This window comes from Narcine bancroftii, chromosome 2 (assembly GCF_036971445.1).
Source record: "Narcine bancroftii isolate sNarBan1 chromosome 2, sNarBan1.hap1, whole genome shotgun sequence".
Lineage (NCBI taxonomy): Eukaryota > Metazoa > Chordata > Chondrichthyes > Torpediniformes > Narcinidae > Narcine > Narcine bancroftii.
The window spans coordinates 111,586,264-111,602,389 of NC_091470.1; the positions used below are offsets into that span (position 1 = coordinate 111,586,264).

Below are 16,126 nucleotides of genomic sequence, written 5' to 3' on the forward strand. Positions count from 1 at the left end.
CTTAGAACAGCGGCTCTCATCCTTTTCATTTTCACTCACATTCCACTTTAAGTAATCCCTATGGCATTGGTGCTCTGTGATTAGTAAGGGATTGCTTAAAGTGGTAGGTGGGTGAGAAGGGAAGGTTGAGAACCACTGCTCTGGACCCAATTGTTACTGAAATAATTTGCTTTGGAGTTCTGAAACTGTGCACATAACGAGTCAATTAGAGAACGATTAAGAGTGGTTTTCAAACTTTTTCTGTAGTGTTCTACGTCTACACTCCACTGCGTCAAGTATAAAATCTGAACCTTAACAGCCCAGTCTGACTGCCATCAACTCTACACAGGCTTTAAACGGCACATTAAAGGAGCCGATAATGGTTTAGTTTAATAAGATTAAACCTTTTCTGGGTAATTTGCCTTTAAAATATTGTGAATTAGTATATTAAATTTGCCGAACAGCATCAGTCCTCTGGTCAATGTTAAGTGCCAGACTTGGGGAAGTCTTATACAGTGAGTGTAGCCCAAAACCTACATTTTAGATGCAAATTTAGGGATCGTCTTGTATGCCAGCATATCTGGTTGTCAGTAGGAGAGAGGTATGGAAGAAACCAACTAAACTTGACTGCTTCACAGGGAAGGGGGGGCCCATAAACTTTTGAGCGAGGGGGATCATTGCTGAAAAAAGATTGAGAATGGCCATGGATAGTACAAACCAGTGTGATGGTGTGCCTGTGGTTGAGTGAGTGAATGGTTGTCTATCGAGCAGACTGCTGTGCATGTTTGGTGCTGAGTTTCTTGAATGTTGTGGGGATGCACATGTCCAGGAAGATGGAGAGTGTTTCAACACACTCCTAACTTGACCTTGTAGATGGCGGCCAGGGTTGGGGGTTTTGCCCTATTGTGTCGATGGTTGGGGAGGGGAAAACGTCCGTTGAATATAGTTGCAGTGTTGGAGGGAAATGAGATGGAGCTTGTTGTTCTAGGACCCAGCGTGTTGACTGGCCTGTACCGTAATGCCAAAGTGTGAACTTGGGTTGTTTTCATGTGAAGCTGTTTGAGAGATCTCCAGCCCACGTGCAAAAGAGGCGGGGAGGAGCGAAACACGAAAGTCTGCAGACGACTGTCGTTAAAGCACAAAAGTGTTGGAGGAACTCAGCAGGTCACGCGCGCAGCATCTATAAGAGGGGGTGAAGATACACAACCGACAACTTGATCAAGGAGGGGAAGAAAATGGTGCGGAGATTCAGGACGGACGCAGCCTGTATGTGTTTGTTTGACCTGAGGTTGATAAGGCAGTTGGACAGGTTCCCGATGAGGGGAGAGGCTCTTCGTTTTATGATAAATTCAGGTGTGGGCTGGTTGGGTGCTGAGTTACTCCAATCTGCTGCATGCAGGTTGTTTTCTGCTGAGTTTGGATGGGACCGTCCTCCACCAATTTTTCCTTCCAAACAGTGTTAACATCAACTTCTCTGGTTTCCCTTAAACATCTCCCCTTCCCTCTCCATTCAGAGCTACGCCCCTCCCCATCACTTCTCAGCTTTTCTTTCCTACTCTCCAGCCTGTATTCACCTATGACCGCTTTCCTGTTAGCCTGTGCTCCATCCCCTCCTCTCCCCCCACCCCCGCCTTCTTATTCAGGTACCTGCCTGCTTTTTGCTCCTACCTTGATGAAGGGCTCAGGCCCAAAACATTGGTTACTTCCTCCAGATGCTGTGTGTCCTGCTGGGTTTCTCCAGCACTTTTGTGAACTGCACTAAAATCAGACTTTCCTGTTCCCCTTCAGAGTTGAGAAGTTTTTTTTGAAATTTTTTATTTTTCACACCATAAATCACAATAGCCATGATATACACTTTTTCTTTTTCACACATTTACAGTGACTTTTCAGAGTTGAGAAGATTAATGTGATGACCGCCACCTCCAATTCTTCCAGATTGCATGTTGGAGAAGAGTAATTTAAGTAATTTAAGTAAATATCTGTGGAGAGATAGGATGAGGATTTTCTTTGAACTCTGCATGCGACATGTGTTGCCCGAAAGGGAGTTATAAACAGATTCAGAAGCAATTACAGGAAGAAATTGTATCTTTACTGAGGAGGAAACATTTAAAGGGCTGTGGGGAATTTGGAAGGAAATGGGTCTAAATTTGCAAAACGTCCAAGGGCGGGTCGACTGATCTTTGTGAAAGATTTTACCTCCGGTGCCCCTTCACCTCTCCCCACCTTCTCCCAGGGTATGTGGCAAGGGTTAATAGTATAACCATGTGCATGCAGGTCAGGCTCTACCCAGAAGCTCTTCCTGCCTTTCCTCTCACGTTTGTGTGTTGCTACACCCATCTGTTTCCTCCTCCGCAGATCCTGCGCCTGTTGACAGCAACTGAGGCCAGTCCATACCAACTGCTCCAGCGGCTCGCAGAGTTGGGAAGCCCTGCGAGGAGGGGAGCTGTCACGTCCAAGACATTGCCGGGGCTCCCGGGGTCGGAAGAGATGGCCGGTGATGCCTCCCGGTCGCTGGTCTGTAATATTGCGCTCGTGATGCTGGTTCAGGTGGCCCAGGCGAGCGGCTGGAACACGGCACCTCGCAAGACCGTGCGGCACGATGGTGAGTGGCAAATTTCATCCTTCTGTTTTGAGCGCCCTTGGGCTGCGGCCCATTTGAGAGAAATAGCTGAATAAATAGGATGCCTGATGTGAAACAGCAGCGCTCAGACCAGTTGCAGTATGTCGGCATGAGTGGGTACCATCTTTGCCTGATTAACAAATTCTGAATCAGAATTTATGGTCATGAACAAGTCTTGAAATTCGTTGTTTTGTGACAGCGTCACAGTGGAAACATTCGTATAAACCACCTTACAAAAATAAATAAATAGACAATGCATGAGAAGTCAAAGTCGGGCAGTGTCCAGTCCTGGATCACAAAGCCTCGTTGAAAGCAGAGAATGGGAATGGTTGGAAGATGACAGAAGGATGCAGTGCTAATCGGTATGTGCGCCTTATTTGAGAGAGTTTTGATGAGCATGGAGGGCCTTGAGCTGAAATGTTCATGATCCCTTTTGTCTCCATGGACGCTGCTTGACCCGTTGAACAGTTTGGTTTTGTTTTGCTCAAGATTCCATTAAGTGCAATCTCTTGTGTCTCTGAGCTTTGACCGTGACAAATCAGGGGCGGAATGGAAGGAGGTGGTAGGGGAAATCAATACAGTGACAGCGCCTTCTGGCCCACAAATCTGTGTCACCCATTTACACCCACATATAATTACTTTACACCATTATAACTGCAACACACCACCCCACCCTCACTTTTAGAAAGGTGGGAGGAAACTGAAGCACCCGGACGAAACCCACGCAGGTCACGGGGAGAACGAACAAACTCCTTACAGACAGTGCCAGTTTTGAACCCTGGTCGCTGGTACTGTAACAGCATGGCGCTAAATGTGCCACCTATTTGTAATTAACAAAATCTTGCTGGTGCAGAAGCAGACGAGGTTGTGCCTGTAGGAGAGAGGAGGTAATGGTCCCTGGGATCCACCCCAATCTTTCGGGATGGATGAGAGATGCTGGGGGAGTGAAGTGTGCAGTGCACCATGAATCATCCCAAATGCGGGACTGTTTTTTCAGGTCTTGCTTTGCCTTCGGCAGTTTGAAGAATTGTTTGTCAGGGGAAACTGGCACAAAGAGTGAAATCGATCTCTTGTGAAGGAGGTGTGGCCGCTTCTGGCTAGCCTGGATCATTGCTGTGCCCAGGCAGAACAGTGGATAGACTGTATCAGGAACCCTATGAACAGTTCTGGCCACCCAGTGGCAGATTAGCTACCACCCAGGCCCTTAGGTTGAGCTTTAGTAAACTACCCTGACCTTCCTCCCCCCACCACCCCCCCACCCCTCCCCACCTTTCATTGAATAGAATAAAGTGAGGTTAAATAACATATTAGAGGTCTCCAAAGTGGTCCCTAGCAACCTCTGAGGGTCGATGGGACTATCCAAGCGATCTGAAATTGCCAGGGAGTTGATTAACGCAGGGTTTTATGGTGGGGGGGGGGGGTGGTCGAAATAATTGTAGAGGCCGAGGTCCCGCTCCTGCCCACTCAGCCTAATGGTTAATCCGCCATTGTGGCCACCCCATGTTGGAAAGGCTATACTGGCCTTTGGGAGAGGGCAGTATAGATTTCCAAAATCCACTCTGTGAGGAGAGCACATTTAAACCATGCTTGTATCTGATGGAATTTAGAATGCATCAAGATGCAAGGCGGGGACTGATCGGGTCAGTGTACAAAAGCTATCTTTGCTTAGTGAGTGGAGACTTAAATTGGAGCGAGCACTACAGGAGTGGAATCAGGAGATAATTTTACACTTAGAGACTTTGAAATATGGAACTCTCTTTTGCATTTGGCAGATCATGCAAATATTGCCTGAGAGATTTTAATTAACAATGATATCTATGATCTAATTGAGTGATGGAGAATACTCTGGGGCAGAGGTGGCCAACCTTTTAATTTTTAAATTAGACATACAGCACTGTAACAGGCCACTTCAGCCCTCAAGTCTGTGCCTCCTGCTTAGCCTACAGCCCCTGGTATGTAATAGTGGCTGAAATGGCCAGTTAACTGAGTTGTATGTCTAAATTAAAAGGTTGGTATCGCTGAGGGTGTCATCTTGACCCTGTGTTCTGGGATTTTGTAGATGAATAAAACTGTGAAGGGAAGGCATCGGAGTGACTGAAAGCTTTGTGCTTTGTTGACGCAGTGTTGGGCTCCTGTGCAACTCTCGCATCTATGGCTCCATTCACTGATGTCCTGTCTTGCAGGAGACTCCACTGCCATGGATGCTTTTTGAGCTTTTCAATCACTGCAACATGCTTGGACTGAAACCTTGCTGAGATGTGGCCGGTTCATAGATGGTATCGATGCGAACACAATAAACCCGCTAACTGCAAGCAAGTATGAATGCTTGCGGCTTGGCAAAGCTCCATAATTCTCCCAACTCCTTGCAATGTCCTCCTCCATAATCTTCCCCAGTTGTGAATGATGCTATTGAATGTACTTGCAGCAGCCTAACAAGGCAGCACATTCTAATGCCATGCACTCCTGGCTTCTGTGGATTGACTTGGAATATGTGCTGCCTGTCTGATTGGATAACATGTGTTCAGGCATGGGGCATAACAGAACACTACAGCAAAGAACAGGCTATTCGGCCCACGATGTTGTGCTGACCCCATATATTCCTATCAATAAAAACTAAACCCTACCTCTATTTTTCTTTCATCCATGTGCCAGTTTAGGAGACTCTTAAATGCCCCTAATGTTTGAACCTTCACTACTACCCCTGGCAAGGCATTCCATGCGTCCACAACTCTCTATGCAATTAAAAAAAAACTTGCCCCTAATGTCTCCCCTAAACCTTCCTCCCTTAATTTTGTACAGATGTCCTCTGGTGTTTGCTATTCCCGCCCTGGGGAAAAAAGCGATGGCCGTCCATCCTATCTATATCTCTCAGAACCTTGTAATCCTCTATTAAGTCTCCTCTCATCCTTCACTCCAAAGATAAAATCCCCAGCTCTGCTCACCTTGCCTCATAAGACTTATTTTCCAATCCAGGCAACATCCTGGTAAATCTCCGCTCCATAGCTTCCACATCCTTCCTGTAATGAGGTGACCAGAACTGAACACAATATTTTAAGTGTGGTCTCACCAGAGATTTGTAGAGTTGTAACATGACCTCTTGACTCTTGAACTCAACCTCCTGACCATCCCATAGGCCTTCTGAACTATCCTATCAGCCTGCGTGCCAACCTTGAGAGATATAGAGATTTAAACCCCAAGGTCCGTCTGTTTATCCACACTGTTAAGTAACCTTTCATTAACCCTGTACTTAGCCTTCAAGTTTGACCTTCCAAAATGTATCACCTCACTTATCCAGATTGAACTCGATCTTCTACTTTTCCACCCAACTCTGTATCCTGTCTATAACCTACAACAATCTTCATTCAACACCATCCATAACTCCTCCAACCTTCATATCATCCACAAATTTACTGACCCATCCTTCTGCTTCTTCATCTAGGTCATTTAAAAAAAAATCACAAAGAGCAGGGGTCCCAGAACATCCACTGCGGACGGAACTCCACTAGTCACTGACCTCCAGGCAGAACATTTCCCTTCCACTACTGCTTTCTGCAGGCAAGCCAATTCTGATCCCCACAGCCAAAATTCCATGGATCCCATCCCTCATGACTTTCCGAAGAAGTCTCTCAGGGGGAATCTTGTCAAATGCCTTACACGGAGAAGGACATTGCACAGGTTGGGAGATTTAACCCCCATAAGAGCCCCTGAATACTTGATGGCCCTAATGCAGAATTCTGTGTGGGACGAGAAACACTGGGGCTGCAGATACTTGGTATCTTGACTAAAGAATGCAAGATCAGGCAAGTCAGGAAACACCATGGGTCAATATTTCAGGTTAGAACTCTTATCAAGACTCAATTTCCAGGCCGTTCAGTGTTTCTAAAGTTACACCAATGTTTTGACTCCTCTTGGACTTTGTGAATCCTCCCTCTTCCCTTCATTGGCTTAACTCAGCCATGGCTTATTGTGTTTAAATTTAAAAAAAAGTAATTTAGACATATAGCCCGGTAACAGGCACTTTCGGCACAGAAGCCCGTGTTGACCAATTGACCTACAACCTGGTACATTTTGAACGGTGAGAAGGAACCGGAGCCCCCGGGAAAAACACACAGTCATGGAGAGAACGTGCAAACTCCTTACCAACAGCTTGGGATCCCAGTCACTGTCGCTGTAATAGCGTTGCGCTAACCGTGCTGTTAGGTGGTGTAATTCCCTCAGGTGGTGACTGCTGTTGTCTTTTCAGATCTCCATTATATGAACTCATTATGTATTGATGTGGATTGAGAACTGGCTGGCAGGTAGAAGACAGAGAGTTGGGATAAATGGCTCGTTTTCTGAGTGGCAGGCGGTGACCAGTGGGGTGCCACAGGGATCTGTACTGGGACCCCAGCTGTTCACAATTTACATTAATGATCTGGATGAGGGGATTGGATGTAATATCTCCAAATTTGCAGATGACACTAAGCTGTGCATGGAAGAGGGGGTCAGGAAGCTCCAGTGTGATTTGGATAAATTGAGGGACTGGGCAGATACATGGCAAATGCACTACAATGTAGATAAATGTGAGGTTATCCACTTTGGTAATACAAACCGGAGGGCAGATTACTATTTGAATGGCAATAGATTAAGAGATGGGGAAGTGCAGAGAGACCTAGGGGTACTTGTACATCAGTCTCTGAAGGCGAGGATGCAGGTACAGCAGGCGGTTAAAAAGGCAAATGGTATGTTGGCCTTCATATCATGAAGGTTTGAGTATAGGAACAAGGATACCTTACTGCAGCTGTACAGGGCCTTGGTGAGACCCCACCTGGAGTATTGTGTGCAGTTTTGGTCACCTTATCTAAGGAAGGATGTTCTTGCAATAGAGGGAGTGGAGAGGCGATTCACCAGGCTGATACCTGGAATGGCAGGAATGACTTATGAGGAAAGATTGCGCAAATTGGGATTGTACTTGCTGGAGTTTAGAAGATTGAGAGGGGATCTCATAGAGACATATAAAATTCTGGCAGGACTGGACAGAATGGATGCAGATGGGATGTTTCCAATGATGGGAAAATCCAGAACCCAGGGCCATGGTTTGAGGATAATAGGCAAACCATTTAGGACCGAGATGAGGAGGAATTTCTTTACCCAGAGGGTGGTGAATCTGTGGAATTCATTGCCACAGAGGGCAGTAGAGGCAGGTTCATTAAATATATTTAAGAGGGAATTAGATCTATTTCTTCAGTATAAGGGTATTAAAGGTTACGGAGAGAAGGCGGGAACGGGGTACTGAACTTTAAGATCAGCCATGATCTCGTTGAATGGCGGAGCAGGCTCGAAGGGTCGAATGACCTACTCCTGCTCCTATCTTCTATGTTTCTACCTGCTGCCCAAGATCTCGCCTTCACCCCCTCTCGCTGCCCAGTCCTTTCAAATGCTGAGAAGTCTGGACAGCGTATATATCTCATGGTGCAGGGGACTCTCGGGCAAAAGGGCATAATTTCAGATAAAAGGGTGTCAATTTAAAACAGAGATCAGGAAAAATTTCTTTAGCCAGAGTGTTGTGAGACTGCACAATTTGTTGCCATGGGCAGCTGTGGGAGCGAGCTCATTGGGTGTAATTAAGGCAGAGAATCTCAGGTAGTTGATTAGCCTGGGCATCAAGGGTTACAGTGAGAAAGCTAGTGATTGGGACAATGAATTAGCTCATGATTAGAATGGTGGGGCAAGCTCAATGGTCCTCCTTCTGCTCCTATATCATGTGATCCTTTCCTGTCCCAACTGGGGTGCCTGCCTGGTCTTTCGCTAATGCATTTCAACTTGCTCCAAGGCTTGGAGATTGAGTGTGAACAGTGAAAATATAAGAGGGACTTCTCTCCTGTCTGCCAACACCCCACCTCCACAACCAAAATTTGGTGCTGTTCAGCTGAGCGAAGATCCAATTTTTGTTTTGCATTAAGCTCCAAATCTCTTGGAGCTTTTTAAATTACTGAGAACCTTTGCCAGCTTACAGCTTCAAGCCTGTAATTATATGCAAAGAATATAATTTTCTGGGGACTGAATTCGTGTTGAGAGTGTGTGTGTGTGTGGATGGAGGGAGGCTCATCCAAAATGAGTCGGCGGCAGTAGGTTTATTGGCTGTGCGGGTAACCCCTGGGGTCAGATGGGGGTGGGGGGAGAATTCTGAGTGTTTCTTTAAAAACTCCAGATCTCCACTTCTCCCCCCTCCCCATGCCAACCCTGATCATGTTTAAGGAGATTACAACTTAACCCAAACACCACCCCCCCCCCCCCACCACAGATGCCAGATTGAGGATTGCCACCCACTGTGTGTGCCTGGAGGTTTATTCCTGTATGCTGCAGCAGGGGTCAAGGCTGAATTCAGTAGAATCGCCTACACCATCAGATGCAGGTGCTTGGGAATTCTGCCCATGTCCTTGATGTATCGAGACCCAGGGTCACGCATTTTCCTCCGCGCACATGTGCTTCCTATTGTAGCAGAGAAACAGCCCCAGAAGGAGTCATTGTGAAATGTGAGTGGCTAACTGGAAATAGAATAAGCAGAGAAGCCTTTATTCCCAACCAGAGAGGATTCCTCTTTCATATGGAGGATACCAATACCCCTGAGCGTAAAGCCCTGCAACAGGTAGTGGACACAGCCCAGGAAATCACAGGCAAAACTCTCCCCACCCTCGAGAACACCTGCAGGGAACACTGCCGTTGGAGAGCAGCAGCAATCATCAAGGATCCACACCACCCAGCACCCGCTCCGTTCTCGCTGCTACCATCAGGAAAGACCCGCACTACCAGGTTCAGGAACAGCTGCTCCCCCTCCCCCTCCTCCATCAGTATCCTCAACATCAAACTCAATCAGGGACTCATTTAAGGACTCTGAAGTGCAGTTTATTGATTTTTTTTCTTTCTCTTTGTATTGCAGTCGGTTTGTTTGCATTTCCTTATTTGTTTACATTGTGAACAATTTTTTGTTTTGCACAACCAATAAGTGGTAATTCTGTCTCGCCTGCATGAGAAAGAATCTCAGGGTTGTATGTGATGTTATGTATGTACTTTGACAATAAATCTGTTGTAAGGAGCTATTCCCATTGAACTTCCATAGGACGTTCCATCTGTAGGCGGTACTGCCCATCTGAAACCAGGTCCCTGTGCCTGGATGGGCAAATAATGTTTTTTTTTATTGATTGAACGGATGTAGGCTTTGCTCATCCCTGTTTCCTCCTAGAAGGAGGTGGTGAGCTTCCTCTTGCACCTTGAGGTGTGGGTCTGTACACAATGCTCTTCTGGAAGGAGTTTCAGGATTTTGACCCAATAATGGTGAAGAACCAGAGATAGATTTCCAAGTCCGGACGGTGTGTGGATTCAAGGGCAACTTCTCGGTGGCAGGTGCTCACAGACTCTTTCTGCCCTTGTCTGTTTTGACTGGAGAGATTGGAAGGGGCTGCCTAAGGAGCCTTGGCGAGTCCACTGTACAAACTGCTGCTCCTGTGTGTCAGTGCTGGAGGGATGAGGTGCCTGCAGACCGTAACGTCCTGTGTGGCATTGAGTTTTCTTGTGAGTTGTTGAATTCATATTGTTTCTAGACAATGGCAATCTCCTCCCCGCCCCCCCATCCATCCCTTTTAAATGTTAACATTTAAAAAAAAATTAAGCACAGTGACAGGCCATTTTGGCCCACGAGTCCATGCTGCTCAATATACCACCCAATTAACCTACAACCCCCGGTATGTTTTGAACAGTGGGAGAAAACCAGAGCCCCCAGGGAAGAACGTACAAACTCCTGACAGACAGCGCGGGATTCGAATTGCAATCGCTGGTGATGTAAAGGTGTTGCGTTACTGCTCCGCCAACTGTGCCACCCAGACATTTTTTCCTCACATTCCATTTTGAAAGATGTTCTGAATTGCTTATTATGTGTTCCGAGATACTTTTTTTTGTTTTCAATAAGTACAAATTTATTTTGCTTGTATAAGTACTCATCCAACCATGCAGTTTCCGGCTTGTCAATTTTTTGCCTTGGATTCCAACTGTCTAGCTGCAAATATTTTTTTTTATTTTAAATTTTTTATTTTTCACACCATAAATCACATTAGCCATGATATACACTATTTCTTTTTCACACATATACAGTGACTTTTTCTCCCCCACCCCTCCCTCCTCCCAAGCCACCCCCCCACCCCCCCCCCTCATCCATTTTAGGTATACAATCTAGGTTGCATTAAGCCAGTCAGACAATGTTGTCATTCAACAAAAATACACCAGAAATTCTACTGAGTCCATTCTTTTCTTTCCTTCTCCTTCCATCAACTTAGGTAATGTTTGTCCCCGGTAGGTTTTCACTATTGTATTTAATGTAAGGCTCCTATACTTGTTCGAATATTTCAATATTATTTCTTAACCTATATGTTATTTTTTCTAATGGAATACATTTATTCATTTAAATTTAGTAATTTCTTCCTTTTAATTTGGTTATGTATTCCATTAATATTTAAAATCATATAGTTCAGCGTAGCCCTTTTATATTTTGTTTATCTTCTCTTTCCGTTTTTCCATCATTACCTTTCCTCCTTTTCCATTTCTGTTTTCTTATTTTCAACTCTTTATAAGACAACATTCCTACAACATCCAACATTTTCCTTATTCTCCTATTTCTATCTTATTTATCCCCGATCTCCCCTTCACCTCCTGAGTTGTCCTTTATCCCTTGTCGGACAACCACATCTCCCCTCTCCATTTGGATTTGCGAATCCACTCGCAAGCGTCAACTGATTTTGCAGTGACCGCTATTTCCCCCCACCCCACCCCCCCCAGAAAAGATTTCACTTTTCATATGTCACAAAGGTCACTCTTTTAATTCCCTCCTTATTCTCTCTATTCCATTACCTTCCCTTATTAATTCTTGTCTATACTATCTATATTTTCCTCTAAGTACAGGTACATTCACGTATGCACATTATCTCTATTCACTCTTATACCTCTTTACCCGCATACATATCAATCGTGATCATTTTTACTCTCATTACCCGTCTTCATCCCTGTCTATTTTTGTCTTTACCCACATACATATCAATCGTGATCATTTTTACTCTCATTACCCGTCTTCCTCCCTCAGTCTATTTTTGTAATTGTTCTGCAAATTTTCGTGCTTCTTCTGGATCCGAGAATAGTCTGTTTTGTTGTCCTGGAATAAATATTTTCAATACCGCTGGATACTTTAGTATAAATTTATACCCTTTCTTCCATAAAATCGCCTTTGCTGTATTGAACTCTTTTCTCTTCTTTAGGAGTTCAAAACTTATATCTGGATAAATGAAGATTTTTTGCCCTTTATACTCCAGTGGTTTGTTGCCCTCTCTTACTTTTTCCATTGTCTTCTCCAGTACCTTTTCTCTTGTAGTATATCTTAGGAATTTTACTACAATAGATCTTGGTTTTTGTTGTGGTTGTGGTTTAGAGGCCAATACTCTATGTGCCCTTTCTATTTCCATTTCTTGCTGTAGTTCTGGACATCCTAGGGTCTTAGGGATCCACTCTTTTATAAACTCCCTCATATTCTTGCCTTCTTCATCTTCCTTAAGGCCCACTATCTTTATGTTATTTCTTCTGTTATGGTTTTCCATTGTATCTATTTTTTGAGCTAGTAGTTCTTGTGTCTCTTTAGTTTTTTTATTAGATTCCTCCAATTTCTTTTTTAAGTCTTCTACCTCCATTTCTGCTGCTACTGCCCGCTCTTCCATCTTGTCCATTTTCTTTCCCATTTCTGTTAAGGTCATCTCCATTTTATTTATTTTCTCTTCTGTGTTGTTTATTCTTTTTCTTAAATCATTAAATTCCTGTGTTTGCCATTCTTTAAATGACTCCATGTATCCTTTAATAAGAGAAAGTACCTCCTTTATCTTGCCTTTCTTTTCTTCTTCTATTTCACTGTACTCTTCCTCTTCCTCTTCTTCTTCCTCTGGGTTGGCCATCTGTTGTTTCTTTGTTGCCCTTTCCTTCTCTTCTTTCTTGTTTCTATTGTCTTATGTGGTCTCTTCTTGCTGCAGGTGTTCTGCAGCTGTCGTTGCCGGCTGTGGAGATCGACTCCCCAGCTGGTCCCCCCTCCCGTCGGTGTGTTTTTTTTCATGCGCATCGCACATGCGCGGTTGTGCACTTTTACTCGGCTCAGCGAGCCATTTTTGTAGTCCATTATTTACCGACCTGAGGGAGCGGGTTTCTCTCTCCGCAGCGGGCCTCTTCGGACAGGTAAGGCCTTCATCTTTTTCCTCCTTTGTCTTCTCTTCCTCTCTTTTTACCGTTGCTTTCGATTTTTCTTTTTTTGTCGCCATCTTCTTTCCACCTTTATACTCACTTTTCTGTAACTTTTATTTCTGTGCCTTTGTGTTTTCCTTTGTTTTTCCCGACTTTTCTGGAGAGGGCTGGAGTTCACCGTCCGGCCACTACTCCATCACGTGACTCCTCCGTGTTCCGAGATACTTGATGGTCCTCATTAATCTAGCAAATTTGGAGCTATTGATTGGTTACAGAGGTTAATGTGGCCATTTGATTAAAAAGTGTGAGGGATTGTGCTAGAGGGAGACACATTTATTCAGTGTGCACATTTATTGTCTTCAGGAGTAAAGGAATGAGAGAGCAAATGGCTCTTTTCCTCAGCTATGGTGTCATGTTTTAATGTGGATTAGAGGGGAGATGAATTCTAGAGGTCTGGAGAGACCCTCTTCACATTTACAAGCTTACAGGTGACTTGTACAGCCTCAGACTTGCAGCTCTTGAGACCTGCGTTCAAACCTGACCTCCGGCACAGTCTTGGCAGAGCTTGCACGTTGGGTTAACTCCGGGTGCTCCGGTTTCCTCCCAAATCCCAACTGAATGGCAGTTGGCAGGGTAATTGGCCACTATAGGTTTCCTCATGGTGCGCAGATGAGTGGTAGAATCTGGGGTAGGGGAATAAAATGGGATTGGTCTAACCTGCTGGTTGATGGCCAGAATGCTGTGTGATGGGAGGATGTGGATGTGTTCGAGAAGGCACAGCCCGGATGCTGGAAGGTGAATAAGTGGATGAAGATAGGAATATATGAAATAGGAGCAGGATTCAGCCATTCAGCCCATCGAGCCTGCTCCGCCATTTAATGAGATCATGGCTGATCTGATGATCATGTGTCCACCTACCTGCCTTTTCCCTGTCTCCTTTAATCCCTCTACTCTTAAAAATCTATCCAACCTAGTCTTAAATACATTACTGAGGTTGCCTCCACTGCTTCAATGGGCAGTGAATTCCATAGATTCCCCACCTTCTGGGAAAAGCAGTTCCTCCTCATCTCCATCCTACATCTACTATCTTGAATCTTGAAGATATGTCCCCTAGGTCGAGTTTCCCCCACCCTCTAGTCACCCATGTAGATAGGATGTGCTAAATAGAAGTTGCCTCACCCTGAATCTCCACTCTTGGCTTCCTTGTCATGAATGCTTGAGTCTTCAGAAACCCCACAAACCGCTTCAAATGCAACCTCTTCCTGACTTATGACCATCTGTACATATGACTGAAGGAAAAAAACCTGTATAAATTAACATCATAAATTAGCATCACCCTCATCTATCGTTGGGGGCTGGTGGCAGGCTGTTGGGTGTGGGGGTGGGGGGGAGCAGGGCGGTGGGATCAGTGTGGGGGGTGGTGGTGGTGGGCAGTTGGGAGACTATCTTGGCAGCCTGCATTTGTCCCACTACCCTCGCTCCCTCCAGACAGCCTGCTGTCGGTCCCCACACTGATCCCACCACCACGCTCCCTCCCAGCAGCCTGCTGTCTGTCCCCACACCGATCTCACCGCCTCGCTCCCAATGGATGAACGATAAAACGGATGCAGTGAATTTCTGATTAGCATTCATTACGAGATGCTTCCAATCAGTCAGAACGGAACTCGGACGTATGACGAGGAATGGCTGTATGTGGAGACCACTGTGCTTTTGAAATGTGGAGGTGGGATCTCTTCTGTGTGAAAAGTCATGAGAGACTACTCCTGCATTTGTGTTTTAAGCTGTCAGTCAAGAGCAGATTGATGACATCAACGAAAGGATGATTGGCTTCGGGTGATGGGTTGTAGGCAGAGGTCATTTGATGAGAGGAAGGAACAGAGTGGGAGAGGGGTCCATGGGAAGGGAGACAATCATCAGACACTGCGTGTGCTGCACAGACGGAGCAACTTGAGAGCGATGAGGATTAATGAGTTTCCTGTGGTGATGATGTTCCGCTGTTAATGATTGAAGGCAGACAAGCAGGACGATAGAAGATGACTCAACAAATTCAAGAACTGTGTTCAGGCTTCAGTGGCAAATAATAATACTCTACCTGCATTTCTGTCCCCTTCTCACTTCTGAACTTGAAATCAGAAGTTATAGTCATGAACCTGTCACGAAATTTGTTGTTTTGCCGCAGTATTATAGTTCAAATATTGGTATGAATTACATGTTAAAAAAAAGATAAATTAGTGCAAAAATATGAGAAAGTGAGGCAGTGTCTGTGGTTCATTGTCCATTCAGAAATCTGATGGCAGAGGAGAAGCAGCTGCCCTTATGCCGCTGGTGCCTGTCTTCAGGCTCCCTCCTGTACCTCCTTCCCGATGGTAGCAGAGTAAAGAGGGTCTGGCCTGGGTGGTGGGGGGTGGGGGGGGGGTCCTTGAGAATTGAGGCTGCTTTCTTAAGACATCGCCTTTTGTAGACGTCTTCGACCGAGGGAAGACTGGAGCCCGTGATGTCACAGGCTGAATTCACAACTCTCTGTTGTCTTTTCCTGTCCTGTGCATTGGCACCTCCATACCAGACAGTGATGCAACCAGACCGAATTCTCTCTTTGGTTCACCTGTAGAAATTTGCCAGAGGTTTTGGTTACACAACAAATCTCCTCACACTCCTCATGCAATAACAGCTGTCTTTCACTTCTCCCCAGATGCTTCCTGACCTGATGAGTGTTTCCAGCATTTTCTGTCCTTATTTTAGATTTCCAGCATGTGGTTTTGGGTAATTTTTGATGAATAACACTCTGTGTGGTGCCTCCTTTAAACCTTCCTCTTCCAATGCCTGCCTGGTATCCCCTGTTGTGTCCTTCTATTCAGTTCTGTGCTTGTGATGGGCATCCTGGTCTCTGTTAAAGTTCCTGGACAAATAAAATAAAAGCAGAATGTTCTAGGGAATGTTCTGGGGAGCAATCAGCAATAATGTAAGGTGGTTATAATATGAATGTTTGAACGATGATGCTGTGTGAATCACCGAAATTCATAACAATAAATTCTGATTTGTGAGAGGTGAATTGACCCTTCATCACTTCCCCTTAAATTCACTGTCATACAATTTTTTTATAAATGTAGACATACAGCGTGGTAACAGGCCCTATTGGCTGATGCGCCCGTGCCATCCAATTGACCTACAACCCCCCCCCCCCCCCCCCCGGTACGTTTTGAAGGGTGGGAGGAAACCAGAGCCCCCCGGTGAAAACCCATACAGACATGGGGAGAACATATAAACGCCTTACAGAGAGCACGG

The 16,126-nt window shown here is 45.2% G+C and overlaps 1 protein-coding gene across 1 annotated transcript in view; it reads left to right on the top strand.

Moving 5' to 3' along the window:
* Positions 1 to 2,338: 2,338 nt before the first annotated feature.
* sema4c (sema domain, immunoglobulin domain (Ig), transmembrane domain (TM) and short cytoplasmic domain, (semaphorin) 4C) overlaps positions 2,339 to 16,126 on the top strand; it is a 71,903-nt gene continuing 58,115 nt past the window's right edge. Inside the window, exon 1 of the mRNA XM_069918014.1 lies at positions 2,339 to 2,581. Within this exon, the coding sequence (XP_069774115.1) occupies positions 2,467 to 2,581 (115 nt within the window). The 5' untranslated portion in view covers positions 2,339 to 2,466. The remainder of the gene's footprint in view (positions 2,582 to 16,126) is intronic.